Genomic DNA, 23396 nt, shown 5'->3' with positions numbered 1-23396 from the left:
AAGATCAACATTGATGAGTATGCCATGACTGTGTCAGCCTACATCAAACAAATGCACTTAAAACATCAGCACCACAAAGAACATCATCACCCGGGCCAATCAACGACCCTGGATGACAGGAGGTTCGTCAAATGCTAAAAGCATTAAACTCAGCCTTCAATTCTGGTGACAAGGAACCACTGAGTTCAGCGAGAGCCAACTTAAACCTTGCCATCAGGTTAGCGAAGCAGAGCCACAGTCAGAAAATTCAGAAACTTTTCCATGATGCCAGCAACACCAGGAGGATGTGGCAAGGCATACAGGCGATTACAGAACACCCCCCCCCCCCGGTGGGTGAAGTTGATGCTGACTTCTTTAACCTTGACCTCTTTGGGAGGTTTGAGGCCCTAAACAGCACTCCAGCCGTGAAAACCGTACCCCATCAGGAAGAGGAGACACTCTGCCTTGACACAACCGACGTGTGGAAGACCCTGAGAAGAGTCAACTCATGGACAACATACCTGGGCAGGTGCTCAGGGAGTGTGCAGCTGGGTGGTGTCCTCACAGACATTTTTAACACCTCCCTGGACCAATCCATAGTGCCAGCATGCTTTAAGTCTGCCTCCATCATTCCGGTGCCAAAGAAACCTCAAGTCGCCTTATTTAATGATTACCGGCCTGTTGCACTGACTCCCATCATAATGAAGTGCTTTGGAAGGCTGGTAAAACAACACATCGTCTCCAGACTCCCCCCAACATTCAACCCGTTCCAGTTTGCCTACCGGCGGAACCGCTCCACTGTGGACTCCATCTCCTCCGCTCTTCACCTGAGCCTTGCACACCTGGAGGAGAAGAACACCCACGTGTGGATGCTGTTCCTGAACTTCAGTTCAGCGTTGAACCCACCATCCCACAGCATCTGGTAAGAAAACCCAAATATCTGGGTTTCAGCACACCCCTTCACAACTGGCTGCTAGACTTCCTTACCAACAGACCTCAGTCAGTCTGGGTTGGACAGACCACCTCTGATGTCCTCACCCTCAGCACAGGCTCCCCTCAGGGCTGCGTCCTGAGCCCCCTGCTGTTCACTCTGATGACACATGACTGCATCCACAGATTCACCACAAATCCGATCATAAACATTTGCAGATGACACAACGGTGGTGGGCCTCATCCGAGATGACAACGACCGGGACTACAGAGAGGGGGTGGAGCTGCCGGTGGGCGGTGCAGAGACAACAGCCTGATCCTGAATGTGGAGAAGACAAAGGAGATCACTGTCTACTTCAGGAAGAACCGGCCACGCCACGCTCCATTGCTCATCAAGAGCTCAGCTGTGGAGGTGGTCAGCAGCACCAAATTCCTGGGGGTGCACATCACGGACAACCTCACCTGGTCTGTGAACACCACGTCACTGGTGAAGAGGGCACAGAAGCGCTTGTACTTCCTGCGAAGGATGAGGAGAGCCCATCTGCCCCTGCTCATCCTCAAGACCTTCCACAGAAGCACCATAGAGAGCGTTCTGCCCAGCTGTCGCACTGCAGGCTGCAGTGCGTCTGACTGGAAGAACGTGAGGAGAGTGGTGAGGACAGCAGAGAGGATCATCAGGGCTTCTCTTCCTTCCATTAAGGACATTTCATCCCAGAGCTGTGTTTCCCGAGCCCATAACATGATGAGTGAGCCCTCATACCCCCATATGGACTGTTATCCCTGCTGCCCTCTGCATTTGCTGCAGGTCTACCAGGTTCTACAACAGGTTTTTCTCCGCTACCATCAGACTGTTGAACTGTTGAACTCTAACTGGACTCTGCATCACACTTGAATAATTATTTTGCACTACCAATGTTTCTGAACTTTTATAACCCATTTAAATGGTACACAACTGAACGTGCCCCTGCAGGTCAGAGGAAAGGGCCCTGACAAAGTTTAAGCTTCCCTGAGAGTTTCTGACAGTTTGTGCAGAAATTCTTTGGTTATGTAAACCGATTGTTTCAGCAGCTGTCCTAGTGGCTGGTCTCAGACAATCTTGGAGGTGAACATGCTGGGTGTCGAGGTTCTGGACTGGTTCAATTCAATTCAACTCAATTTTATTTATATAGCGCCAAATCATGAAACATGTCATCTCAAGGCACTTTACAAAATCAAGTTCAATCATATTATACAGATTGGGTCAGATTATACAGATTGGTCAAAAATGTCCTATATAAGGAAACCAGTTGATTGCATCAAAGTCCCGACAAGCCGCATTCACTCCTGGGGAACCGTAGAGCCACAGGGAGAGTCGTCTGCATTGTACATGGCTTTGCTGCAATCCCTCATACTGAGCAAGCATGAAGCGACAGTGGGAAGAAAAACTCCCCATTAACGGGAAGGAAAACCTCCGGCAGAACCGGGCTCAGTATGAACGGTCATCTGCCTCGACCGACTGGGGTTACAGAAGACAGAGCAGAGACACAACAAGAGAGACAAAAAAGCACAGAAGCACACATTGATCTAGTAATCTGTTCTACATTAGATCGTAGTAGCGGGTGAGCCGTCTTCTCTTGATGATGTCACAGTTAACAGAACACCACACCAGGTGTACCTACTATGAAGAAAAAGAGAGAGAGCAAAAAGTTAAAAGCTGAAATGACGACAGTTATTTCAATGTAATACAATGCAAAACTGGAGAACAGTAGACTGAAGAACAGTAGAAATCAGTAGAGTGAGAAAATTAGACTCTGATGTCCTCCAGCAGCCTAGGCCTATCACAGCACAACTATAGAGATAGCTCAGGGTATGAGCCACTCTAACTATAAGCTTTGTCAAAAAGGAAAGTTTTAACATTAGTCTTAAAAATAGATAGGGTGTCTGCCTCACGGACCAAAACTGGGAGTTGGTTCCACAGGAGAGGAGCCTGATAGCTAAAGGATCTGCCTCCCATTCTACTTTTAGAGACTCTAGAAACCACCAGCAGACCTGCAGTCTGAGAGCGAAGTGCTCTGTTAGGAACATACGGGGTAATCAGAGCTCTGATATATGATGGAGCTTGATTATTAAGGGCTTTATACGTTAGAAGGAGAATTTTAAATTCTATTCTTGATTTAACAGGAAGCCAATGAAGGGAAGCTAAAACAGGAGAAATATGATCCCTCTTGTTGATTTTCATCAGAACTCTTGCCGCAGCATTTTGAATCAGCTGAAGACTTCGAACTGCATTTTGTGGACTTCCTGATAGTAAAGAATTACAATAGTCCAGCCTTGAAGTAACAAATGCATGGACTAGTTTTTCAGCATCACCCCTGGACAGAATGTTTCTAATTTTGGCGATATTCCGGAGGTGAAAAAAGGAAACTCTGGAAACCTGTTTAATATGGGATTTAAATGACATGTCTTGGTCGAAAACAACACCAAGATTTTTAACTTTATTACCAGAGGCCAAGTTAATGCCATCCAGATTAAGTGATTGATTAAGAACTTTATTTTTTGAAGACTCTGGCCCAAAGATTACAACTTCTGTCTTGTCAGAATTTAAATGCAGGAAATTTAAAGTCATCCAGCTTTTGATGTCATCAAGACATGACTGCAGTCGAAGTAACTGATTGGATTCATCAGGATTTATGGATAAATATAGCTGAGTGTCATCAGCATAACAGTGGAAATTAATCCCATGCTGTCTGATAATTTTGCCAATCGGAAGCATATATATAGTAAATAGAATTGGTCCAAGGACTGAACCCTGTGGTACTCCACAAGTGACCCTAGAATTTGAGGAAGATTTATTATTAACATGAACAAACTGGAATCTGTCCGACAGATAAGATTTAAACCAGCCTAATGCTTTTCCCTTAATCCCTGCAGTATGCTCAAGTCTTTGTAGGAGAATATTGTGATCAACTGTATCAAATGCAGCACTGAGATCTAACAGGACAAGTATAGACACAAGTCCATTATCTGAGGCCATGAGAATATCATTGGTGACCTTCACCAGAGCTGTTTCAGTGCTATGATGAGCTCTGAAGCCTGACTGAAACTCCTCAAGTAGGTCATTACTTTGTAAATGTTCACATAGTTGATTAGCAACTACTTTCTCAAGAATTTTAGATAAGAAAAGAAGATTAGATATAGGTCTGTAATTTACTAACTCATCTTGATCAAGATATGGTTTCTTAAGTAAAGGTTTAATAACAGCTACTTTAAAAGCCTGTGGTACATATCCATTTACCAAGGATAGATTAATCATGTCTAAAATAGGACCACTGATCAGAGGGAATACCTCCTTAAACAACTTGGTTGGGATTGGGTCTAACATACAGGTAGAAGGTTTAGATGAAGCTAAAATTTTAGATAGCTCAGAAAGCTCTACTGCTTTTAAACAGTTCAGACACTGCGCAGGTTCTAAGGATTCCTCCAATGCTGCCTCACTTACTGAGGACGAGTTAATCATGTTTGGGAGGATGCTAATTATTTTATTTTTAATGGAATCAATTTTATTTATGAAGAATCCCATAAAATCATTACTGCTAAGAGCTAAGGGAATGGGTGGATCAACAGAGCTGTGGCTCTGGGTAAGTTTGGCAACTGTACTGAAGAGAAATCTAGGATTATTCTTATTCTCCTCAATTAATGATGAAAAATATGCTGCTCTAACTCTGCGAAGGGTCTTGCTAAAGAACAATAGACTGTTCTTCCAGATTAGGTAGGATTCCTCTTGGTGTGTAGAGCGCCATTTTCTCTCCAATTTCGTAACATTGTGCTTCAAGGAACGCAGCTCTGAATTAAACCAAGGAGCCAGCTTCCTGTGAATAATCACCTTCTTTTTCAAGGGAGCTACATTGTCTAATGCAAAACGCAATGACGAAGTCATACCGTTTACAAAGACATCTATTTGTGAATTGGAAGAAACAACATTGCTGTCATCTACAGGGCATTTCTGCAATACGGAGGATATTAAAAAGGGGACAGACTCTTTAAGTTTTGATACAGCATTATCCGATAAAGATCTACTATAATGGAACCCTCTTTTTGGGGTGGAGAACTCAGTTAGTTTAAACTCAAATGTTATTAAAAAATGATCAGATAGGACAGGGTTGTGAGGAAATACTGTTAATTCTTCACAATCAATGCCATATGTCAGCACAAGGTCTAAAGTATGGAGCCAAGAGTGCGTGGGTTTATGCACATTTTGAGCAAAACCAATTGAATCTAGGATAGTTTTAAAGGCTACACTAAGGTTATCACATTCTGTGTCAACATGGATGTTAAAATCACCCACTATAATAGCCTTATCAGTATTTAACACCAAATCAGATAAGAAATCTGACAACTCATCCAAAAACTGAGCGTAAGGGCCTGGTGGACGATACAAAACAACAAACAGAAGAGGTTTTATTGCTTTGCAGTTTGGATGAGGGAAACTGAGGGTTAAATGTTCAAAAGAACTGTAGTTATTAATTGGCCTGGGACTAATTAATAAATCAGACTGAAAGATGGTTGCCACTCCCCCTCCTCTTCCCACAGATCTGGGAATGTGGAAATTTGAATAATTGGAGGGAGTTGACTCATTTATACTAACGTAGTCCTCTTGTAGCCAGGTTTCTGTGAGACAAACCAAATCAATCTGTTTATCAGAAATCAATTTGTTAACTAACAAAGTCTTTGGAGGGAGAGACCTTATATTTAATAGACCACATTTAATTGTTTTATTTTTAGGTTCAAGGTGAACCGTATTGATTTTTATTAGGTTTTTATGATTTGTTCCTTTTAGATAAGTTTTTGATCTGTTAAGTTTTGGCCGTGGGAAAGACACCGTCTCAATAGGATAATGGATGGGTAACAGTACAGAAGCTGCAGAGAGGTGTGTCAAACTACGGCTCTGCTTCCTGGTCTGGACCCTGGGTTGTCAGCATTTAGGAGGACTAATAAATCCGGCCAGATTTCTAGAAAGTAGAGCTGCACCATCCAAAGTAGGATGGATGCCGTCTCTCCGGATCAGACCAGGTTTACCCTAGAAAGTTCTGCAGTTATCAATGTAGCCCACGTCGTTTTCAGGACACCACCTAGACAACCAGCGGTTGAATGATGACATGCGGCTAAACATGTCATCACTGGTCAAATCAGGCAGGGGACCAGAGAAAATTACGGAGTCCGACATTGCTTTAGCAAACTCACACACCGAACCAACACCAACTTTAGTGACCTCCGATCGGCGTGATCGGGTGTCATTACCGCCAGCGTGAATAACAATCTTACTGTATTTACGCTTATCCTTAGCCAGCAGTTTTAGGTAAGATTCTATGTCGCCCGTTCTGGCCCCTCGCAGGCATTTAACTATGGTCCCTGGTGTCTCTAGTGCCACGTTTCTGACTATTGAGCTCCCAATAATCAGGGTCGGCTTCTCAGCGGGTGTGTCGCTAAGTGGGGAAAATTTGTTTGAAACGCAGACGGGTTGGTGGTGAACTGGGGGCTGAAATCTAGAGCTATGCCTCCTACGAACTGTCACCCAGCCGGCCTGCTTACCCGGCTGCTCGGGTGCTTCTGGAGGACCACTAAGTGAACTAACGCTAGGTCTATGTGGCTCCGCGCTAGCAGAGGGGCAGCTATCAGCTGGTCTTTCCATAGCACGGAGCCGGGACTCTAATTCTGACACCCTCGCCTCCAAAGCTACAAAAACACTACATTTATTACAAGTACCATTATCACTAAAGGAGGCAGAGGAATAGCTAAACATCTGACACAGAGAGCAGGAGATAAGGGGAGACTTAGTCAGAGACGGAGAAGCTGAAGTAATAGTAGGAGAGGAAGCCATTGTGGAGCTAAAGCTGGGCTAGGCTAAAGCTAGGCTAGCGCCCTTCTACCACGCCAAGAGAGCAAACCGTGAAACACGAGGAGTTCCCATGCGTGATGTGCAGCAACAGAAAATGTTTTAAAAGTGCTTATGGAGATGGCTTATGGTAGAGAAAATAACATTCAATACACAAGCAACAGCTCTGGTTGACATTCCTGCTGTCAGCATGCCAATTGCACACTCCCTCAAATCTTGCGACATCTGTGGCATTGTGGTGTGTAATAAAACGGCACCTTTCAGAGTCGCCCTATTTTTATTGTGGGCAGTCTAAGGCACACCTGTTCGCTAATCATGGTGTCTAATCAGCATCTTGATATGGCACACCTGTGAGGTGGGATGGATTATCTCAGCAAAGGAGAAGTGCTCCTTTGTGAACACTATTTGAGGGAAATGGTGATATTGTGTATGTGGAAAAAGTTTTAGATTTTTTAGTTAATCTCATACAAAATGGGAGCAAAACCAAAAGTGTTGCATTTATATTTTAGTTGAGTGTATATGAAGGCAGGTGAACAGGTGAGCTGGACTGGAGTGACTGGAATGTGAACAGGGAGGTGACAGGGGCTGTTTGCTGAGGAGAGTGGAAACTAATTAGTCCAGAACAAAGACAGAAAAAACCTAAATCACGACAGCACCCCCTCCTCAAGTGCGGATACTAGACGCCCTAAACAAGAAAAAACACCCAAAAGTCAAAAAACAAAAACAACCCAGACAAGGCAGGCGGAGGAGGCCTAAGTTGGAGGGCTAGAGTCCAAAAATCCAAAGAAGAAAAAACAAAAACAACCCTAAAAAGAGCAGACATACCAGAGGCAGACCCCGGCGGAGCAGAGTCTCTAGCAGATGTCCCGGAGGCCCTCCTAGATGTAAATTGGACTCACATGGGCAACAGAGCAGGTCCCTTGGTGGGCATCGGTGATATGAGCACCCCTGAAGAACACCCTACAATGGACCTGGAGCCTGGTGCTTCAATGAGGCCCTGGGTGCTGAGGTAGTTGTGTGGGCTCACTGCGAACCTCAGCAACAGCTGGAGGTTGATCCACTTTGACCCCTTCCTTGAAGACCTCTGGTGTGTAGACTGGAGCACAGATGACCAGCACACTCTCAGAGACTGGAGCACTGGCGTCCGGCGCACCCTCGGAGACTGGAGCACAGGCGACCGCCGGATCCTCGGAGACTGGAGCACAGGCGACCGCCGGATCCTTGGAGACTGGAGCACAGGCGTCCGGTGCACCCTCGGAGACTGGAGCACAGGCGACCGCCGGACCCTCAGAGACTGGAGCACAGGCGACCGCGGACCTTTGGAGACCGGAGCACAGGTGACCGCCAGACCCTCAGAAACAGGAGCCAAGGCACCAGCCGGACCCTCGGAGGCAGGAACTGGGACTGGTTCTATGGCTTGAGGACTGACCTCTGGTGGTTGACTTCAGAACCGCAGGATAAGCTGGATGATGGTAAAAAGTTCTTAATGCGGTTCTATACTCCTCCTCCCTTTTAATCCTTCCTCTAATGCAGGAGAATAATGATGTCAAGTCTCCTCTAAGCCACTTCATTATCGGCACAAAAGATCTAAACCTCTCCTCTACTTTCTCAAAAGTGAGGTCAGAGGAACCGGTGGAAATAGTTATGAATGGTTCCCCAGGGACAGACAAAGGAGCGGACCCAACAATGATGGATGTAGAGGAGGAAATGGCAGCTGGAAAAGCGGAGACCTCCCTCTGACAGCAATGACGTGGTCCTGGGGAATCAGAACACCAAATCCTCAGCCCGGAACAGGTATACAGAAGAATCCCTGACTGGAATACTCACAGGCAGACTGGAAACTAGACAAGCATCGGAGTTATGGTGGCGAGTCGGCCTAGGATCAATGTCGCTGCTGGAGGGATGGTATCTGGGACCAACACTGGGAGGACAGATCACCAGTCTAGAACCCTTAAACGAAGCTCCCAAGACGAACTTAGGTAAGAGTCTGATGTCCTCCTCCGTCCCAAACAGAGCCCAAGTGTTCATAATAATTTTGAAACCGGATCGTAAACTCTCTGTCAGCGCCAGGTTCATGGTAGCCAGATCGTACTGTAACGATTGTAGGAGTGAAGCCGAAATTCAGCCCGACACAAAGTTACATCAAAAAAGGGTTTATTGAAAACGCAGAAACAGACCAGGAGGGCGAATGGAGACAATCTTGAGCCAGAGCAGGTTGAGCACATAGACAGCAGGAGAAAGGCACCTGCACCCCTCGCGACCCTAATAGGGATAAGCGTGTTGGAAAATGGATGGATGGCTTTTGTTACAATCAGTAGATGTTTTAGATCTATTAGTCATTATCTTCTACTGCTGTAAATAACATTGAGCTAGGATTTCGGTCTACAAAATTATAATTTCCATCTTCAGATGAAAATGGATCAGGAATTTTGCCTGTTAGAATAGACCCAACATTTACAAAGAAATCATTAAAGGTATTTACCACATCATTCATGGTGTCTTTCTTAAAGCTACGGCCGTCAATTTTTCCGGAGGTTTCCCCAAGTCCCTTTTTGAATAACTGTGCATGTGCAAGACCTTCTTACCTTGCCATTCCACTCTTTCAGGGGGATCGTGTGAAAAAATTTCTCAAATCTACTTTGGTCTTACTTCTTTCTATTGAGGTGATCTTCTTCATCTCATAAACATGAACAATGTTTGCTTCTTGCAACTCTCAGCCATGTGGAAAGTATACAGTGAGATTAGCTAACTGCTAATCTAACCGCTAAACTTACTGGATAATTTTGTTTATCATACTGTATAATGAAATTAATACTCTTCAAATTATCCATAAAATGATCCATATGCATGATCAACACCATGTCGTTTTTAAACAGATTCTGACTTTTGTGCAAACAAGTCATTCCTAATTTCATTTATGGCTTCCTCTGTTCTCACTCTTCAATATTTGAGTTTTCATTTTGTGGTTTTCTTTTGTTGTTGCTGTCATAGACTGTAAAAACTAGTAGGTGATCGCTAATGTTGATTAGTAGTCCCCTTACTATATTGTTCTCAATATTTCTGGTGAATGTCTTGTCAATCAGGGTGGCACAGTGGGGTGTAATTCTGGTGGATCTGGTCGTATGTGGGCTCACACAATACATTGTGTAAACTCAGTCATTTAGATCAAAAGTTTTTTTGATTAGTGAATGTTTGAAAACATTCCAGCTGTTAAAAACATCAATACTAGAGCTTGATGATTTATATACACAGCTAATGAACACATTTGTTTTTTTTCTTTACATATTTTATTAATTATGCATTCTAATAAGTTGTCAACCACCACTGCTATGTTTTCAACAACCTTGTATTTTAAGTTTTCTTTCCCACAAACACAGCCACTCCTCCTCCAGTACTATTCTGTGTATATAGTTAAGTTCATTCCCATCCAGCTCCAACTGCCCAAGCATATGACTGGTTTGATGCAGAGCTCAGTGACAATTATATTGTTAATCCTGGTATACTGTCTGTTCTCCAGGTTACCAGATGCTGGTCTTTTTTCTTCTTTCAACAAGTCGAGCAACCTCTTCATTTCCTCAGATTCCTCAGCTATCAATGGTTTCTTGTGGTCTTGGGGGCCATCTTTACTGACTCGTTTCCAGGACCTAACACATGCATGCAGCAGTAATTATGGCGCTAGCGAAATATTCAGCCTCTGCTTGAGTCAGCTTCTTCCTCACACTGTTTTAGACATTGCACTTACATTTACATAAAACAGTTACAAACCAGATGTTGGTTCAGATTAACTCAGAATCATCTTAGAAAAACAATAATCAGAGCATTCTCACTGATTAACTGAGATAATGACAATACCTGTGGTGTGTTCATCAGCTGCATGTATTACAGTTACCACTCCTAACCTTTTACTGTGCCCTTATTTCACTCACAAAGCCATGGTTGGCTCAACCTGCCAAGTTTCAGTTCTGTTGCATGGTTCTTTTGGCCAAACAACGCTTTATTAAAAAAACTAAATTAAGTTTTTGTTTATTACAATTTATTAAGCAGTTATGAACACTGCTATGTAAGAAGGGGCTTCAAATTCTTCAGTCTGTTTAATGATGAAGGTTCTTGTTGACAAAAGCAGTATGGTGAAAAAATGTAAGGTATGCTTTTTCCAAAAACGCATTAATTGCCTATGCATTAAATGCTATTGTCATGCTATCCATCTTAACTTTCTTAGTGACGTTTCATGTTACTTGTTTTCAGGTGTATGATGGAAACAGCAGCAGTGCTCCAGAGCTGGCTAAGTTGTGTGGCACTTCACCACCAAGCCCCATCAACTCTTCCAGCAATCAGCTGTACATCAAGCTTCGCACAGATAGCAGTGTCAACACTGGAGGCTTCATTGCATCTTACAACTCCAGTATGCAAATAAACCCATTCTACACAATTAATTGGAAATTGTATTTTAGCACTTTGATAGACTGGCGACCTGTCAAGGGTGTACCTCGCTTTCATCTGTTGATAGCTGGAGATAGGCACCAGCACCCCTCGCGATCCCACAAGGGATAGACATGTTATAAAATGGATGGATGGATGTATTTTAACATAAATCAGTAACAAATATCACCAGCGTATAGCATGGGACTCTTATGAAAGCTACTTAAAATTTCAATAAATATGTTAACTAAGAGTCAGGGAAGATTTCTTCATAAATAATTATATAGCCTTTTATCTTCTATTTACAGTTGGTCAGGTTACATTAAAGTATTCACTGAGAAAATATATACTCGCAGTAGAAAGACGTTTGAAATATTGGTGTTGTAAATATAGATATCTAAACATCTGTAATGATACTATAGTACCCTGTATTTTTTATAAATATTCCTTAAGAAGCAAACTAATAATTAATCTAAAAAAGATATATTGTCTTCAAATCAATTTTCTCATGCATATTGGTTTGCATTATCGTTTTGTTGTCTTGTTTTTTTCAGAGTGTCATAACATACTCTTAACACGCGAGAACCAAGGCGTAATCGAGTCACTGAATTTTCCAAATAACTACCCAGACAACAGTCTGTGCAGCTGGACCATCCAGGCTAGCAGTGGAAACAAAATCAACTACACCTTCACCGTATTTGAGTTAGAAGCCACTTCCAGCTGCAACTATGACTACATCAAGGTACAAAGATATACATAGTTTAAACCTATTAAATAAGAAAGTTTCAGGAAAACATTAATTCACAGATTTTATTTTATAACTATATCTACAGCTTTTGTGGTAACTTCTGTGTGGGACCCATTAGAAACGGTCTTTTGATCACAGAAATGGGGACCACACATAGAAAGCCATTTTCCAAATAACTGCACTGGTTCAGCTGGGTTAGGTGGTGGGATGGCCTTAGGTGCTATGACGGTGTCTTGGGCCAAGTCAAGACATCATGGGTTCTTGGCTGGTGGCCACAACCCATTTCTTGCATAAGTTATTCAAGAGATAACAAACACCTGAAGTGCAATATTTATATTGTACACTAACTTGTACAATTTTTTCCTAACATTTTTGTTCTAGCTCTATAATGGGCCTAATGACCAAGCTCCTCTGATTGGTGTGTTCTGTGGAAATACACCACCACCAGCCAACACCACTACCAGCTCTGCCCTCACCCTCGTGTTTCGAACAGACTCCTCAATATCAATGTTGGGATTTCAGATGATATGGTACCAGAATGGTAAGAAATAGCTTTTACAATCCAAAATACTGAAATCACAAACAAATTTATGAGCTGTCTGCAAAAAACAGCAGCAATCAGTCTATCAAAATATTCTGTTGTTGTAAATGGGTTAATGTTATAGACGAATTTAAAAGAGGCCAATGATATAGAAGAATTTAAAAGAGGCCAATGATATAGAAGAATTTAAAAGAGGCCAATATTGTAAAATATTTCAATATGTTCTGGAATTTTTAAACATTAAGAATGGTGGCTGTTTTTAAATTTGTGTTGGAATTTTCAAATACTTTAGCTTTGGGTTTTTTGAATCAAATTAATTAACTTTGAACTCTATACTACCATGTGGTGTGATCATGAGTATTTTTAAGAATAATGCAAGTTCAACATGATTTTCATAAATCAGGTTTGGCCACAAGTGGGTTGCCCATTCACTCCTGCTCCATCGGTCTGAGTCGTGTTCAAGAAACTTCACCTGCTTTGGCTGCTGCCAGGTGTCACCCTGCTTCTGTCAGTATGCCCTAGGGAAGCTGTGGCTACAATGTAGCTCACCGCTGGTAAAGATTCTCAGTCATCCAGGTCGTGGCCATTCCAAAAAAAGTAAAAAACAAAACAAATGGACTTGTTTACCGTAGTAAAAGACGTTTCGCTCCCTCTCCAGGAAGCTGTCTCAATTCAAAAAGTCTGGAGTAATGTGGATTAACAAGCTTTATACCATTGCCAAACAAAGGCCTGTAATGGCTTAGATAACATGCAAATTCAACCAAAACAGGTCCACCCCTTAGTAATGGGCGGTGTTAACTCTCAAAAACTTGCAACACAGCTATAGGATTAATTCTAGCCAATCATCACCTTAACTCTTACCCTCATTCGGGTGATCAAAACATTGTACCTGTAAACCAAGCCAATAACAACCCTAACGACTCCCCGTTACAGAGGAGTGGACTGGTTTTGGTTCAATCTGCTGCCTTAATGACTTCAACGACCGCCCATTACTAAGGGGTGGACCTGTTTCGGTTAAATTTGCATGTTATCTAAGCCATTACAGGCCTTTGTTTGGCAATGGTATAAAGCTTGTTACTCCACATTACTCCAGACTTTTTGAATTGAGAAAGCTTCCTGGAGAGGAAGCGAAATGTCTTCTACTACGGAAAAAAAGTCCAGTTGTTTGGTTTTTTACTTTTTTTGGAATGTAGCTCACAACCATTAGCATGTGAATGTCTGAGTGAATGGGTGGAGGCCATTTACCATTTTGTTCGGACTATAAATTAACTTCCTCAGATCTTTAGTTGAAAAATTATATAAAGAATACAATAAAAAGCATTATAGAAAAAAATTTATAAAAATTAAAGACATCCATGAAGCTAAATTAAATGGATTATCAAGGCTTAAAAAGCCAAGATAAACTAAATTAATGGATTAATCAGGAATTTAGCAAATATTGAGCAAAGCAAATAATGAACAGGAACTCTAACCCGAATCTAGGAGATTATATTTATCATATTATAGAAGTTATAGTAATTTTAAGTTTTAAGCAGATTTTAGCAACAATTTAGCAGATCTGGGAATGACATGGTTACAGGCACAGTAACATCAAAAGATGACTAAATAACTGCCTTTGCTCGATGGGGCCCTATTCCTCCCCAGGGCAGTATGGTTTCAAAATCTGTATTAAGTAGTAGCATGTGTCTCTTTCCTTTCATTGAGAAAAAATAATCTTTTCTCAAAGACAAAATTTGGGTCACTTGTGGAGTACCACAGGGTTCAGTCCTTGGACCAATTGTCTTTACTATATATATGCTTCCGATTGGCAAAATTATCAGACAGCATGGGATTAATTTCCACTGTTATGCTGATGACAATCAGCGATATTTATCCATAAATCCTGATGAATCCAATCAATTACTTCGACTGCAGTCATGTCTTGATGACATCAAAAGCTGGATGACTTTAAACCTGCACTTAAATTCTGACAAGACAGAAGTTGTAATCTTTGGACCAGAGTCCTCAAAAAATTTACTTCTTAATCAATCACTTAATTTGGATGGCATTAACTTGGCCTCTGGTAATAAAGTAAAAAATCTTGTTGTTATTTTCGACCAAGACATGTCATTTAAATCCCATATTAAACAAGTTTCCAGAGTTTCCTTTTTTCACTTCAGGAATATCGCCAAAATTAGAAATATTCTGTCCAGGGGTGATGCTGAAAAACTAGTCCATGCATTTGTTACTTCAAGGCTGGACTATTGTAATTCTTTACTATCAGGGAGTCCACAAAGTGCAGCTCAAAGTCTTCAGTTGATCCAAAATGCTGCAGCAAGAGTTCTAATGAAAATCAACAAGAGGGATCATATTTCTCCAATTTTAGCTTCCCTTCATTGGCTTCCTGTTAAATCAAGAATAGAATTTAAAATTCTTCTTCTAACGTATAAAGCCCATAATAATCAAGCTTCATCATATATCAGAGCTCTGATTACCTCGTATATCCCTAACAGAGCACTTCGCTCTCAGGCTGCAGGTCTGCTCGTGGTTCCTAGAGTCTCTAAAAGTAGAATGGGAGGCAGATCATTTAGCTATCAGGATCTTCTCCTGTGGAACCAACTCCCAGTTTTGGTCCATGAGGCAGACACCCTGTCTACTTTTAAGACTAATCTTAAAACTTTCCTTTTTCACAAAGCTTATAGTTAGAGTGGCTCATGTTACCCTGATCTACCTCTATAGTTATGCTGCTATAGGCTTAGGCTACTGGAGGACATCAAGGCCTATTTTTCTCACTCTACTGATTTCTACTGTTCTCCAGTCTACTGTTCTGTAGTTTTGCATTGCATTGCATTGAAATGACTGTTGTCATTTCAACTTTTAACTTTCTGCTTTCCCTCTTTTTTCTTCTTAGTAGGTACACCTGGTCTGATGTTCTGTTAACTGTGACATCATCCAGGGAAGACAGATCACCCGCTATTACCATCTAATGTAGAACAGATTACTGGATCAATGTGTGCTTTTTGTCTGTCTTGTTGTGTCTCTGCTCTGTCCTCTGTAACCCCCAGTCGGTCGAGGCCGATGACTGTTCATACTGAGCGTGGTTCTGCTGGAGGTTTTCCTTCCCGTTAATGGGGAGTTTTTCATTCTGTGTTGCTCCATGCTTGCTCAGTATGAGGGATTGCTGCAAAGCCATGGACAATGCAGACGACTCTCCCTGTAGTTCTACGCTTCTCCAGGAGTGAATGCTGCTGGTCGGGACTTTGAAGCAATCAACTGGTTCCCTTATATAGTACATTTTTGACCAATCTGTATAATATGATTGAATTTGACTTTGCAAAGTGCATTGAGATGACATGTTTCATGAATTGGCGCTATATAAATAGGATTGAATTGAATTATAAACCAACCTTAAATGTAGCTCAAATAAAGGTTGTGGAGTTTCAGATGCAAAAGACTGAAGGCTTTGCTGGAATTTAATTTAAGGGAAAAGCACACTTTACAGATGGATTAGAACTTTACTAAACCCTAAATATGTCAGTATACATAAATGGGAAGATAATACACAAACTCGGAACTTCATCTGCTCCTTACATTTTCCTTCTTTCAGAGAAAAGATTAATTTATTTATACCAATTTCAATACTGGTAATTTAGCAAAGTTTTTTATGTTACTTTGGGCAGATCTACCTATCATCATTTGAAAAACTAACATTTTTCAGAATGTTTTCCTGATATTGGTCAAAGCTTAAGAATATGTCGCTACACCATACACCATACAAAGATCAGAATGAACAGTCAATAAACCTAGTCTTTGCCAAATCCCTCATTGCCAAAGAGTGATTTGACACTCAATGTAACAAGTACTAAGCCACAATGCATCTTGATGTGTGTCTTTGCAGGTTGCGGAGGGTATGTTGGTGGGCCAAGCGGCTCCATCAGCAGCCCTGGCTATCCAAACAGGTACCCTGAAAACAGAGAGTGCATCTGGTATGTCACCTCAACACCTGGAAGCAGTATTACCTTGACTATCCATGAGTTTGATGTAGAGTTCCATGAAAACTGCAACTATGACGTTCTAGAAGTAAGTAATGCACTTCTACTGTAACGATTTGCTGTGGTTAAATCCAATGTAAACCAGACACGAAGGTGATGCTGAAAGGGGTTTTATTAACAGAATCCAAGGGGCAAAAAGGCGATCTTCAGGCATGCAAACAGAACCAGGCTGAGACTAAACAAACTCAAAAACAGGAGGGCACAAAAACAGGAGGGCACAGACTGGCAGTGAGGCATATAAAACAAAAATAACAGAGGCTGGAATGCTCTTACCAAACGGTTGTGAGTAGGGATACGAAGAGAGACGTTCTGGCAGAGTGCAGAGAACTGAGGCTGGTATAAATAGGCGTGCAGACAGATGAAGAGGGAGGGACTAATTAACCAAAACAAGGTGGGAGTAATCAAGGAGGGAAGAGACTAGAAGGCTGACAGGAATATAAGCTACACAAGACTACATAAGAACTAATACAACCCTGAAGTACAAACTAAAGACAGAAGATAAAGCTAAGACTAAAATGTGATGATATAACAGGGTAAACAAAAACAGTACACAAACTAAACAAGAATTTAAACAAGACTGAACTCAAAACAACCAGATAACCTAAGGCAGGAGAGAGAAAGGAAACCAAAATAATAACATAAACCAGAACAGAATCCAGAATATTACATCTACTTGGTCCAAAACACACTACCTTTTTTCTAGTATCCTATTGCATTGATAAAAACGTTTTATTTTTATAGAACTATTATAGAGTAGGCAGCATGAACTCACCTAGTATTGTTTTTAGAAAGTTCTAATTATTGTACTCTAGTAACAATTAAAGAGGACTTGTCAAAGGAACTTTCTGATTCATCAGAATCAGATATACTTTAATAATCCCAGAGGGAAATTACTGTTTTAGTACAACCGCCATAACATAACATACATCACAAACATTTCAGGGGGAGACGATTTACTGAGGCCATGCTGCCAAGGACACCGCCTTACACGGTGCCCAAGGGCGCTGCCATTGACTCTGTGAAAAGATGGGGGCCACAATAGGAAGGGAGAGGGGAAAACACATATTTTACACTTTATCCTAATAACAGGATACCATTTGAGATATCAAAAACCTCTAGCACGAGAAGCACAAATATGACAAGACACATGTAAGCAGAGGTTAACATTGGAGACTGGTCACATGTAAGTTCATATGTTTTTGTGGGCTTCAGGTATGTGTGTTTGTTTGGGTAAAAGTGTTTATATTTCCATGAACACTCTCCAGAGGCCATTGTCCTTGATGTTATCAACCGGCCAACAGTTCAGAGAGCATCCGTAGATGTCAGCGGGGAAGGAGGGAGTGGGGGAGAGATCTGACCTCTCGACATAACACCAGGGAGTGTTATTGATAGGGGAGGCATAATCCAAATACTATATTCGTTATGAGGACACGCTGTACTGACTTTCCAGTCAGCTTTAAGTCATTGCTGGCTCCAAATGGCAAAATCCAGTATTCCAAATGAGTTGGGCTTTTCTGCGTTTCACTTCCAGATTTTATCCCATCTCCCCCAGAGTTCAACCACCGAAGCCAGTCTGCGTTCCAGCACATCCAGCTTTTCAGCTCTGCTCCTCCAACATTCCGGGTCTGTTCGTTCATGGCCTTAGTGATCGCATCATATGCAGCCAGTTGACTAATCAAGGCCAAATGGCTACCGACATCCGCTGTATTTGCTGATACATCAAAAATCCACCAAATCCAATAAAAATCCAAGTATAATGAATCCAAACATGTATACGTCTCCACGTCCAGGACTGACAAAGTCAAAAGACACACCGTTTTCCATCCAAGAATATAGGGTGTATTCCACAAAAAGAGTCACATCGGGACAGGACGGGGCCCCCTTACGCTGCCTAAACGTCGACATTTTTTTTATCAATAGCATTGAGAGACCAGCTTACCAGTAGCCTGACATAGTCATACTCAATTCTAGTCAGAATTTGAGTCTGATACTGCTCCATAGAGCTGTGATTATGAGGAGTGTTTCGAACGAACCAGGAAAAAAAATGCCTCTGCACTCAATTGGATAGACCTACCACCAATAAGAGCAACGGAGTGTGTGACGTATGTTAAGCGACGCACAGTTGTTGTCAACAGAACTCAACTGCACGCTGGAAAAAAAGTAGCCTAGAATAAGAAGATGAGCGTGAACGATTTTTGTCGGTGTTGCAAAAAGAATGTAAGGATACACGGAGTCATTCAATACACAAACCTAATTTTTCGGAAAAACAAAGGCGAACGCACATACGAACAAGTTCTCCGTCTAGGATTATAACTCTACAAAACGTCAAATAAATCGCATCGCATTAATTTTAAAATTAATTTGCTGTCGAAATCTTCTAGAACAGACCTAATAGCAGAATCTACACACCTCAACTCTCCAGCGGCAGCCATCGTTGTTGTAAACAAATTCAACCCAAGCGCGCTTTGGTGATGTGGTTGATTACGTTACTGTTGATCATCTGTCCATCATCGTATAAAGCCCGCCCTGACAATTTGATCAGACCGCCAGATATTGGGCGAGCATACTCGCACTACTATTGAGCAATGCCTGACCGAACTTCCCGACCTCAAACGTTGTGGGTGGGACTAAGTTTGGAATGGCACCCAGGCTAGCTTACCAGATCCACGGTATAAAAATAACGAGTCTTGACCGCCCAGTCGGCTGAAAACCAAAGAGGCGAGCCACCTGTTAGTGTAGTAGGAGTGAGTATGTCTGAAGCAAGGATACATTTGTGGGCCATATTTGAAGGAGTCCTCAAAGGATTCGTAAATCTGGACAGGCCTCATCGCCACACTGTGACATAATCAGTTTGAAGGACATAGCCCATAAATTTGGACACACTGAATATGGATGAATACTCACTGCTCACACTTTATGAACAACAGATGGTGTCATCCAGCACATGTTATTCTGAAGTTTTGTCTCTGCAGCCCGTTTTTTTAGCACCGACAATCCACCACCTTTGCTCTTGCCACTCTTCTTTAAAACTCTGATTGTTTGTATAATCAGAAAGCCAGGCAGAGAGACACTGGCATCAGGGGTTATGATCTTGCAGACATGTTTCAATGAAACCCAAAATACTGCATTCCTACTGCATTCATCCAACTTGTTTCCCAAAGATCTCACATTGGCCATGACAAGTGATGGCAGAGATGGCTTAAATTTCCTCTTTCTCCGTCTTCTTCTTGTTCCTGCTCTGCATAATCAGCATCTCATTTTCAACTTATCTGGGATTTGGGTACATAATTGAAATATAGTTTAAAAAAGGTATAATATAATTTTAATATAACATCATTTATAAATATAATATAATAATTGAGGGGTGTTTGTGAACAACGGATGGTGTCATCCAGGAGATTTTAATGTGATGTTTTGTCTCTGCAGTCCGGATATTGAAATGTTAGCAGTGAGTGTTTGTCCATATTATTTTCCCAGAGGGTTCATTACATGGGTTAAAGTTCTCCATTGCTACGACAGATTTCTGTCAATTGGAAAACAAGCACAAAAAGTTCTGTTTAGACTTTTTATTCAAGGTTTTTAGACAAAAGCTGCTCTCAATCAGAATCAGAATGAAGTTCAGAATCAGAAGAATCAAAATGAAGTTTATTTGCCAAGTAGGTTTGCACTTACAAGGAATTTGACTTGGTGTTGATGGTGTAGACAAAAAATAAAAATACAATAAAATAAAAAGGATATATATATACAGAAGCAATATACACTCAGTAAACTGTGCGTTAATGTAACGCAGAAGCTTGTAAGTCCTGTACGGGGAAGAGAGACAGTGTCCAGTTTCATGGGCAGCTCTTGGCCTTGTTCATAAGGCTGGTAGCAGATGGGAAAAAAACTGTTCTTGTGGCGTGAGGTTGTGGTCCTGATGGACCGCAGCCTCCTGCCAGAGGAAAGTGATTGAAATAGTCTGTGACGGGGGTGCGAGGGATCAGCCACAATCTTCCCTGCACGCCTCAGAGTCCTGGAGGCGTACAGGTCCTGGAGGCCTCAACCAATGAAACCTGGCAGAGCTGGGACATTAGCCAGTCAGAAAGAGAGTTGGGCAGCTCTTTGCAAAGTGGACATCTGCAAGCGAGGTTTGTCGATGTTCAATCATATTAACTTTTGGAAGAGTGTCTCAAACTAGCCACAGGTGGCATGGATGAAAGTAGTGGTGGCCAAAAGTTTGCTTTAGATTAATGCATATCAGCAACTCAGAAAGTTCAGCAGATTGAACAGCTGACAACAACTTCCCTAGGTAAGCGTGTCTGTCGCTGCTCTTTCAGTTAATTAATGAGTTATTCCCCACTGTGGCCACGTCTTCTGTCAGCGTTTATTCCCTCGCTTCCAGTAACTTGGCTGATAAACGCGGGCGACCAACTAGGGATCAGACTTTGATTTCATCCTGGTCCATTTGACCAAGTAAATTCACTGTTAGTAATGGCTTTAAATACATACAACCTTCAAAATCTAAGTTTGTCCGAGGTAAAACTTTAAAGTGAACTTTGTCCAACAATTATTCATCACCACAAGCAATAGGTTTCTCTTTACGTTTCTGAGCTTCTAGTGTTTTTTTCTTGCAGTGATAATAGTTCCCCCCCCCCGTAATTCAGCATCAACAACATTGTCTAAAACAAAGCCAAGAACAATAATCGAGCTATACAGAAAAAATAAAAATAAAAATTTTAATCCTTCAGATCTGAAGCTCCCATCATTTTGCTAAAGCTGGAAACTCCACCCTAGAACATCAGTTTGACCATCATGCTTAACAGACCACAACTCTATAAATAAAACACAAAACCTTCTAAGCAGTAAGCCTTTCTGTAATTATTCGTGTAGATTGAGGAGATGAACTTGATATTCAGCCAAACACTTAAAGTGATGCTCAACAGGATTTATTGAATTGAAGAACAGGGTGAATCAGGCCAGTAGGCAAAAATAATCCAAGCAGGGTACAGAGCACACATCCAAGCAAAAAACTGACAGGAACTGGGCGGACTCAAAAACAGGCAAACAGGTTAGATAATGTAAACAAGCAGACAGATAGAAATACAAAATGCTGGAGAGCTCTTACCAGATGAGTAAGGAGGACTTGGACATGAAACATGGGGACAAGAGATGTGACGTTCTGGCAGGGAGCAGAGAACTGAAGCAGGTATAAATAGGCAGGAGAACAAAGAAGAGAGGGAGAGCTAATTAAGCAGAACAGGTGGAAGTAATCAGAAGGAGAAGAAGTGGCTGAAAGACTAACAGGACAAGTGGCAGGAAACAGGACAGAACTGAACTAGACAAATTACTTAACTAAAGTTATCATACAAACTAAATCCTAGAAAGAAATCAAAAGCTAAGACAGAGCAAAAACGCAAGCACATAATAAAAATCAGAAACTAATGTAAATACAGGAACCGTGACTAAATAAACTATAACTGTGCAGAAGCTATAAAAGAATCCAAAACAAGACCTAGACCAGAAATAAAACCTAAGGCAGAGGAGTGAACTAACTCATCAAATAATTAACATAAACCAAGATGGAAACCAGAATATTACACTTTCAGTGAATTGACAATCTAAGTGTGCACTTATTATGTGAGCAGGCAACATTTAGTTGATATGATCACAGACTCTTTGTATCACACATCATCTGAAATTCTTTTTGCGCTACAGTCCCTGTCAAGGCTAGAACACACTGACCCAGCCGAGCAATCACATTCCCAGACTAAACCGTTCGATCTGGAAATTTTTAAACCTTTGCCTCAGCTCAGGAAATTAGATAACTTCAAGTGTTTATGTAATAGATGTGCATGACCTGGCCTGTTGAAAACCTGAAGCCCCTCAAATTTCCTCTTTTAGCTGTCCTTAGAATAGCAATTCATTTTCAATTGAATTTCATACAGCTTTGATCAAAGCCAAAGCACATTCCACCTGCAATTTATACATGTAGTCTATCAAAAGCCATGGGCGATGCACTCAATTTTTCATATTCATCTCATACATTTTCTCATATATTGTTTCGCAAAGTATATTTCAAACCTTCTTTCAAATGGACTGGGAGAGAACAAAAATGGACTGGGAGAGAACAAAAATTAAAAGCTGAAATGACAACAGTCATGCAAAACTGGAGAACAGTAGACTGGAGAACAGTTGAACTCAGTAGAGTGAGAAATATAGGCCCTGTAGCCTAAGCCTATAGCAGCACAACTATAGAGGTAGCTCAGGGTAACATGAGCCACTCTAACTATAAGCTTTGTCAAAAAGGAAATTTTTAAGATTAGTCTTAAAAGTAGACAGGGTGTCTGCCTCACGGACCAAAACTGGGAGTTGGTTCCACAGGAGAAGAGCCGGATAGCTAAAGGATCTGCCTTCAGATCAATAATATTTTTATAACATTCCTTTATTTTTTGATGATGGCGTTGTGGGCAGAATCTGTGTGATCACACACAAAACAAGATAACCTATCACATCATTATGTGAACAAAACACAAAGGAACCACTTCTGTAAGCTCATAATGTGGGACACAAAAGGTTCCCGTGTTGGAAATGGGCAGTGCTGGAAGTTTTAGTACAGATCAACATGAATGCTTAATAGGGTTTTATCACACAAGATCAAAGGTTTAGCTTTTATCTACAATTTAGGGTTCATCTAATTAAGTAAGGCCTGTTTTAAGTCCCTATGCGCACATTATTTTAATTTTACATTAGACTAGGTAAGCTAAACCTGTTCAGTAACCAAGGTCAATCTGTCTTCCCTCACCCTGTAAAACCCCTTACTTGGTTCTCCATTTCCATGGATAAATATCCATCACTTTTATACCTTACAAATCCAGGAGGACCAGTGTGGGGCATCAG

At 41.5% G+C, this 23396-nt stretch overlaps 1 protein-coding gene across 1 annotated transcript in view; it reads left to right on the top strand.

The window, feature by feature from the left end:
- cubn (cubilin (intrinsic factor-cobalamin receptor)) overlaps nucleotides 1-23396 on the top strand; it is a 350345-nt gene that overhangs the window by 157448 nt on the left and 169501 nt on the right. Inside the window, exons 26-29 of the mRNA XM_036125467.1 lie at nucleotides 11027-11183; nucleotides 11755-11942; nucleotides 12330-12489; nucleotides 16367-16548. Of these exons, the coding sequence (XP_035981360.1) occupies nucleotides 11027-11183; nucleotides 11755-11942; nucleotides 12330-12489; nucleotides 16367-16548 (687 nt within the window). The remainder of the gene's footprint in view (nucleotides 1-11026; nucleotides 11184-11754; nucleotides 11943-12329; nucleotides 12490-16366; nucleotides 16549-23396) is intronic.

The sequence above is a fragment of the Fundulus heteroclitus genome, chromosome 21 (assembly GCF_011125445.2).
Source record: "Fundulus heteroclitus isolate FHET01 chromosome 21, MU-UCD_Fhet_4.1, whole genome shotgun sequence".
NCBI classification, from domain to species: domain Eukaryota; kingdom Metazoa; phylum Chordata; class Actinopteri; order Cyprinodontiformes; family Fundulidae; genus Fundulus; species Fundulus heteroclitus.
The sequence above is the reverse complement of the archived record's forward strand: the minus strand, read 5'-3'. Positions and strand labels throughout refer to the sequence as shown.